This window comes from Fusarium subglutinans (genome assembly GCF_013396075.1).
Source record: "Fusarium subglutinans strain NRRL 66333 chromosome Unknown NRRL66333_c0000335, whole genome shotgun sequence".
Classification (NCBI taxonomy): Eukaryota; Fungi; Ascomycota; class Sordariomycetes; order Hypocreales; family Nectriaceae; genus Fusarium; species Fusarium subglutinans.
The window spans coordinates 1044-8909 of NW_023502398.1; the positions used below are offsets into that span (position 1 = coordinate 1044).

Consider the following 7866-nt stretch of genomic DNA (forward strand, 5'->3'; position numbering starts at 1 on the left):
ACACAGCAGTGAGCTCTCATTAGGTAGTGGGCAATCAAAAAAGGATTGGAGTTCGTCAAAATGTGTATATCCAGGATCTAGATCGTCTTGCACATAGTTAAAGCTGCAAAGAAGTCTAATCACAGTAATGGCGACGAGCGTGGACACCAAATCGGCGTATCAACTTCTGAAACAACCCTCCTACACTTTCCCAGTCCTCCATAACATTTACTATCTACTCAGGCACAAAGACAGCCTCTCATTTATTAGATACTGAGAATGAAGAATAGGTTCAGTTAATGTGATAGCTACGAAAGCGATTGCCAGGACATCCTGGAAGTGGACTACTGTGAAATTAAAGCAATGCCAGTTGCATTACACAGGAAATAGGCATGAGATTTCGATGTTCATGACCACTGCTCTGGTCTACATAAGGCTGGTATTGAGAAAAGGGTGGAACTTCCAAGAACAATCCATGGCCCATCGCAGTATACCTAATTTATTGCAAAGCTGAGAGGAGATCAAGATTTGATGTCCTCCTACCGAGATGTTAGGTGCAAACGATAATTGATACAATTCGGCCTCACTTTTAACCATGCCCTACACGACTCCCTGCTACAAACTGGCTTTGACGAAGAGGTCAGGAAAAACATATAGCTAATATTTGGAAGGTAGCCAATATTGAACTCCAATGCACTGTTGAGTGGATATGTTGGATCACTGGGGCAGGTTATAGGTATGCGCTGTATATAGTTCTGCTTGCCCAGAACTAACGGATCTAAATCAGCCAATTCCTTAATTTCAAGGGTATCTTTGAACATGTTTTCATAGCTCTTCTTCAGCCTCCAACTCTCGCTCTGCCCTTCTCACCTGGCGCTCAACAACCTTCAATCGGGACTCGAGACTGGCCATCGCTTTCGAGTTACTAATGATACCTGTTTCGTACCAGGAACGAACCGCGATCTCGCTCCTTTGTCGAAGGTCGGCCATCTCCGTAGCTTGTGCAATTTGGGTTGCTTCGATTGCTTTCATTCTATCCTGCAATGCCACAAGTGCTGCGCTATCCGCAGGATCCGGAATCGGACTGTCTTTGATCGCGGTGAGGGACGATAGAGTCGCAGGAAAGGCGGATGCTGAGGCTAGAACAATGGATTGGAGTGCATCGATGTCCAGCTGCGATGGTGGCTCTGATGGGTCGGACGAATGAAAGAAGTCGGGGTGAGCTCTGTCTAACAGGGGTTCAGTATGGATTGAGACTTCAAAATAGATATTCTTGATACATACATATCCTCATAAGCTCATGGTAAACGCGGACATCGGACAGGAGCATAGAGAAACGTCGCTCGAGCTTGTTAAGCTGGCTAGCCGCCGACTGGTCCTGAGCCAGCGCTGGTGATTGGTTCTGGCCATAGAGCAGATGCTCGATTCGGAGAAGCCGTGATTCAAGCAAATCGAGCGTAGAGAGAGTTGTTTCGTCCATATTGGTGGCCATCGTGACAGGCAGCGCGCGGCATTAGCAGGTGAACCTACAGGTAAGGTACAAGACGCCAGAAGAGAAAAGTGGGGTGGTCAGGAGGATTCATTATCATGAAGTTGTGAGACCTGCAGAATGGTCTTTGCCGCATCAAATGGCGCAATTTGCTCAAAGAATATGAAATGCGCAATGAAATACAGCATCGTAGAAACTTTTTAGTAAATCCAATAATATGCGATGTGCAAGTTTGTTAAATGAAAGGCCACTTACTTCTCTTCATCATAAGGGCGGCTCTTCGTCTCATGCTTTGAAGCTATTCCCCGGATTAGATCAGAAAAGCCCGATGATTCGTCAAATCATGATCTTGGCGTGCGCTCATTGGCCGCATGAGTTCGGCACAACACTCTAGCAGCTCCCCGTCGTTAGGTTATTTCAAGGATCGTGCAAGAGACCAGGGCCTGTCAGGAATTCGTCTCCTGACTGTGTCTTCTTCCTCCTGCATCTCAATCATCCACAACAGCCTCGTTGGCACTTTGCTCGTGACTTACCGTCTTGGTCTGTTGTGATCGGACGGCAGTGTTGAACTGTTTGTTCGCCAGAGGCCTTTGTGCCGCGCCAGATTGACGCAATTGTCTAGGGCTGCTGGCCTACCACCGCCTTTCCGCCTCGCGCCTACGTAGTCAGCAATTCGGCTTAGGGTCCCGAGGAACGCAGCGATAACGAACATACATACCTCCAACACCTACGACTCTACATCACAGCAGACGGACGCATAACCTAAATACAGCAAGATTTACTCCTCTCGATCGCGCCGAATTCTCGACGACTCTGTACGCCTTATCGCCGTGTAATGACGAACTACTCTACAATATCTGATGGAAACGCTTCTTTATTCAGAAGTGCCGGCGACATGTCAAGGTGAGGAGATCTCGCCTGCCGACATCGGTTAGGAATCATGACCACTGACGAAACCTTTCTCAGACCTCGACGTCGCGGTCATAAGGATGGCGGCCATGGAGGCCAAGCCACTACGATCAGCAGTGTCGTAAACCTGCTAAATACAAGTACGTTGGACATTTCTCTTTCTCTTTGGGCGCGTGCTGACACGGGATATGCAGTTGTTGGAGCTGGCACTCTTGCCATGCCCTCAGTTATGTCACATATGGGTATCATGTTGGGAGTGGTGCTGATACTGTGGTCTGGATTGACTGCCGCTTTCGGTCTTTATCTACAATCTCGATGCGCTCGATATCTCGACCGAGGAACCTCTTCCTTCTTCGCCCTATCGCAAATAACCTACCCAAACGCCGCCGTTATATTCGATGCTGCGATTGCAATCAAGTGCTTCGGAGTTGGCGTGTCTTACATGATTATCATTGGAGACCTTATGCCTGGTGTGGTGTTGGGCTTCCTTAGCAACGCTAATAGCGCTCCGTATCTGGTCGATCGAAACTTTTGGATCACCGCGTTTATGCTTCTTATCATTCCTCTGAGCTTTCTGAGGAGGCTGGACTCGCTGAAATACACCAGCATCGTTGCGCTGGTCTCCATCGGATATCTAATTGTCTTGGTCATCTATCACTTTGCATCCGACAAGCACGCCGACCCTGGTAGTATCAGAGTGATCCAGTGGGGCGGAGCTATCGAAACATTGAGTGCTCTACCAGTCGTTGTGTTTGCATATACTTGCCATCAGAACGTATGTCAAACTTCTGCAAGTTCATGATCCAGCTAACACGGTTAGATGTTCTCCATTCTCAACGAACTGAAGGATAACTCACCATCAAGTATTATTGGAGTTGTTGGCACAAGTATTGGCTCTGCTGCGTCAATTTATATTGTTGTGGCTATTACCGGTTATCTTACATTTGGCAATGCTGTTGTGGGAAACATAGTTTCAATGTGTACGTTTTAACCCCTCCCCATACTTGCACAAGCTAACCCCTAGGCAGATCCTACTGGAGCTGCTTCAACAATCGGAAAAGCCGCCATTGTTGTACTAGTCACTTTCTCTGTTCCTTTGCAGGTTCACCCATGCCGAGCTTCACTAGATGCTGTATTGAAATGGCGGCCAAACCGCAACTCGTCGAACAACGGACGAACCGCAGCACCATTAGTCCCAGCATCCCCGGCCGGCGATCATGGAAGCATTGCCCCGATGTCTGACCTTCGGTTTGCTGTGATCACTACCTTCATTCTCACCTTCGCCTATATGACTGCTCTCTCAGTCACTAGTCTTGATCGCGTCCTAGCCTTCGTTGGCAGCACTGGGTCAACTTCTATCAGCTTTATTCTCCCTGGTCTTTTCTACTACAAGATCAGTAACCCAGATAGCATACACCACCAACGACTGGCCAAGGAAGACGATGATATGGATGAGGACACACCTACCTCAGATGTTGAGGAGTCTGCTGCACTGGCTCAGAGCACAACTAGTATTCGCAGCGGTGTGAGCATCGCCAGCAATGCCAGCACCCGCAGCAACCGAAACTCGTGGCGTTGGAGACGCAAGTGGCGATGGGATCTCGAGCATATCGAACATCACCATCTGCGTCGACTCGCCCTCGCACTGGCGATATACGGATCTGTCGTCATGACCGTGTGTCTTGTTCTGAACATTTTCTTTGCTGTCACTCATTAATTGTATCATTTTTTCTTACGGCCTCATGGATGACAAGTGTTGGATAAAGGCGTTGTTAGAAGGGGCACATGATGTTTTTCTCAGCGTCTCTGCTTCAATAGATGGCTTAAACTTAGGTAGTTAGACATGGTATTGGATAGCGCTTCGATACAATTACAATAGCGAAAAAATAGATTGGCCGTCGTGATGTGAACCCTTCCAACAAATATCATACAGTCTTCCCCAGCTGCTGCACAGGTCTTGAATCTAGTAGCCTGCGACAGCCTCCATATTTCTTGATATGACTCTGGCTTTTTTATTCCACCTGAATGAACTTCGTGATATCGTCGTGGGACCAATGCCCAGAGATGCCTTTTCGTACATATCGTACAGCCCTCGAGCCACTCATCGAATTCTGACCTTCTCCTGGTCTATGACGCCCTTTGTGTTGTCTTGCTTGGGACCAAATTGCTTCTTTGGTAGAATACCTACCATAGAAAGTAACCTCCAGGCTGTGTCTGTGGGCTGTGCACCAACACCGATCCAGTACTTCGCGCGTTGACTATCGAGCTTGATATCCTTATGAAGTTTTCCGGATGTGTCGTAAGGGTCGGGTTTAGGAATTGGGTCGTATGTGCCAATGACCTCGAGCGGGCGGGAGTTGCGAGCCGTCCTAAATACTTGTTAATGGTGCGCTCAATTGTAACATGTATCATGGGCTGACGGACCGGGCGTGGGCAATGACAATATTGTAGAAGGGCTGGTTTCGGCGCCCAAATCGGGCAAGACGGATCTTGACAACCATGGCGGCGATATGGGGGACTTGAAGACCACGAATTATAGCAATCACCAGTTGTCGCGGCTATGTGAAGGTTGGGACAATTTCGACACGGAGGCGGGGGTTATTTTCGCCGATGTGGCTTGATCACCCGGAAGGTGGTGGGGTCGACCGGGAATAGTGTGGCTAAGGTATCCAGATGGAGCTCCAACGGCGGCTGATGAAGCAGCTCTGGCCAAGTGATGTCAGTCCGTGACTCCCTGGACATTTCAACCATTCCTGACTGACGACATTTTCGAAATCACCCAACTTTTACATCGCTCGGACCCATACGGCATCTAGTTTTCTCTAAGACTTTTGCGAAGATTCATCGATCACTATCAAGAACACAAGATTCAAAGACATTATGGCGATCAAGGTAAGTCATAAGTACTCTCATTGTTGCTCTACGTTCATTCACTGACCGTTTTCAGACCCTCGGAGCCAAAGCTGCTGCTGCTCTTGATCAGGAGCTTATGAGCACTGGAGCGTTCTCTATTGATCAGCTCATGGAGCTCGCTGGACTTGCTGTTTCTCAAGCCGGTTAGTGACTTTACATTACTTGAGCCCTCAAGATTTCACTTTGGTCTCACAAAGCCCAAGTCATTTCTCATGACAATGAACTGCTAACATCATAAGTCTACCGCCTCCAGCCACTTGAGAGTGGCCGGAGGATCCTTGTTGCCTGTGGACCTGGGAACAACGGTTTGTGTTTTCTGCTTACCTGTTTATACCAAGAATCCTCACTAACAGCATCAGGTGGTGACGGACTAGTCGCTGCTCGTCATCTTCGTCAGTATGGCTACAGCCCGAGCGTCTTCTATCCCAAACGAAGCAAGAATGATCTCTACCAGGTAGGTTTACCAAGAAAATCCGTTGTTCACTCAGTGACAGTGAACTTCACTGTTTTTTCACCATGAAAGTCGGATGACGTTTTGTTCGTAACATAGCTGCGATCTTGCAGCTATGTGCTTCTCACAATTATCTTGTCGGTTTTCTACCAGTACTGCGGGAATCGTTGAATGGTAACAACCGGCGCACCGGAAAATCGGTGCCCCCAGCCTTTCAAACACGTCTCGTCTCGATTATATATCCGAAAGCCGAATAGTTGCTGATACTGCTCCCAGCGACTCGCAAAACAACTTGAAGACCTTCAGGTCCCTTTCGTTGATGACTTCTCCTCGGCGCTGAACTCGACGGATCATGTTGTCGACGCCATTTTCGGTTTGTACTTGTACTTTTTCGATAACGACAATATTTGACCGTTCAACTAGGTTTCAGCTTTTCAGGAGAGGTTCGAGAACCATTTCCTGCTGTGATTCAAGCTCTTCAGGACACGAAGCTGCCAGTCACAGCAGTTGATGCTCCTTCATCCTGGGATATCGAAGATGGTCCACCAAAGTCGGGGCTCGGCAGTTCCTTCATGCCTACAGCACTTATTAGCCTAACAGCACCAAAGCCACTAGTGAAGCATTTCAAAGGTCGACACTTTATTGGCGGGCGGTACGTACCAGTCAATAACGCTGTCTCGAGGCAACTAACCCCCAGCATAGGTTTGTGACTCCATCCATCGCAAAGAAATATGACTTCGAGGTCCCAGAGTACAGAGGAGTTGACCAAGTCGTGGAGGTTGAGGTAGCTGGACAGAAGCTCTGAGAGACATGGCTGGAATGATGGCGGATCGGAAAGGAAGTATGCAGTAACTACCCCTTGTTCGAGATTTTGAATATATGGCAGGCGTTTTACATGACCCGACAGCCTCCTCTCAGACTATTCGGACAAACTGGGCTTGGACACTGTCCGTCCCGCATACCATTCCGAAGGAAAAGCAGGCCGTGTGGGCATAGAAGCAATGGCGGATGGAAGAAGTGACAGAATTCAACATAAACCAGATAATCTTTCCCGCAGACGTGGCATGCAGCCGAATGCTGCGTGCACATTTATCGTGAACTCGAGCTTGTTCTTAAAGTTCGAGTGGGCGATGATCGAAGTCGACAATTGAGAAGAGGGAGGCTAGTACGAACGACATGGACAACGACGTTGAAACGTTGAAGATGGCGCATGAATGAGTAAGTAGGGACGAGTTGACAATTACCACAGACAAAAGATACTGGTGATCAATTCTCAGGATTCGTTGCAAAATAACTTTCTGGCAGTAATCGGATAGGGCTGATATAAAGAGTGTGGCGTCGAAACAAACGTGCCGTCTAAGAAAGTACAGTACTGTGAAGACGTGGTTGCCACCGAGGCCCAGTGTATCCAGTATATCCAGGGGGGCTTCAGGGGGTTACGGGTACCCAACCAGAGCTTAAGAAGGCGAGAAGACGAGTCCACGTCAGGTTGGTTGTCTCGGCCCTGGGCGACGTTACCTGGAGGGCTCGTGGCGAAAGAGGGACATGGTGACGAGCGGATGGTACCGCACGAAATAGAAAAGGGAGCAAGAGCATGCGACCACGAGGCATTTTGAAGAAGGAGATATTAAAATCCTGTGCGTCCGCCGAGCAGCGACTTTTGGTGGAAAACACTACCTTACCTTTACGCTTGTCTGATGAGCACCGTCAAGCACCCGGAGCTTTTGCTCCTTGACCCGCACGGTAGGCAGGGGGCGGCAATGCAGCGCTTACAAAACGTACTGTATGGATAAAGCAACCTCGAACAGGGGTCCACATTTCTAACATGAGAGCACGAGTTTCTTCATGAACCAACTCGAAGGTTACATATCCATGACTTGACTCGCTTGCCATTCACGTTTTTAGCAGAACTAGAATCGATATTGGAACTGACGCTGGCGCTGGCGCTGACACTTGAGATCGGCCGACCGACTGATCGGAACCGCTGATGCGCCCAGCCTGAGAGATCGGACGTGTCTCTCCGTCACACTTGCGCCATCGATTCGCAACTGGAGACATCCATTCTCAGACAGCACAAGGCTCCAGAAAAACCCAGCGGTTCGGGGCCTTGCAATATTCACGCTCG

The 7866-nt window shown here is 48.7% G+C and overlaps 4 protein-coding genes across 4 annotated transcripts; 2 read left to right on the plus strand and 2 right to left on the minus strand.

The window, feature by feature from the left end:
• Positions 1–804: 804 nt before the first annotated feature.
• Positions 805–1471, minus strand: FSUBG_13365 (RO-10-like protein; the record flags this gene model as incomplete). The annotated part of the gene is made up of 2 exons (XM_036678248.1): positions 805–1208; positions 1264–1471. The coding sequence occupies 2 exons, from the start codon at positions 1469–1471 to the stop codon at positions 805–807; spliced, it is 612 nt and encodes a 203-aa protein (XP_036531165.1).
• Positions 1472–2408: 937 nt separating this feature from the next.
• Positions 2409–4094, plus strand: FSUBG_13366 (amino acid transporter; the record flags this gene model as incomplete). The annotated part of the gene is made up of 4 exons (XM_036678249.1): positions 2409–2517; positions 2572–3152; positions 3198–3357; positions 3406–4094. The coding sequence occupies 4 exons, from the start codon at positions 2409–2411 to the stop codon at positions 4092–4094; spliced, it is 1539 nt and encodes a 512-aa protein (XP_036531166.1).
• Positions 4095–4478: 384 nt separating this feature from the next.
• Positions 4479–4878, minus strand: FSUBG_13367 (ribosomal S16 mitochondrial; the record flags this gene model as incomplete). The annotated part of the gene is made up of 2 exons (XM_036678250.1): positions 4479–4746; positions 4802–4878. 2 exons carry the CDS (start codon positions 4876–4878, stop codon positions 4479–4481), a joined length of 345 nt encoding a protein of 114 aa, XP_036531167.1.
• A 379-nt stretch (positions 4879–5257) lies between these two features.
• On the plus strand, positions 5258–6546 carry FSUBG_13368 (uncharacterized protein; the record flags this gene model as incomplete). Its single annotated transcript, XM_036678251.1, has 7 exons — positions 5258–5269; positions 5325–5433; positions 5530–5595; positions 5644–5744; positions 6018–6114; positions 6165–6393; positions 6444–6546. 7 exons carry the CDS (start codon positions 5258–5260, stop codon positions 6544–6546), a joined length of 717 nt encoding a protein of 238 aa, XP_036531168.1.
• Positions 6547–7866: the final 1320 nt, after the last annotated feature.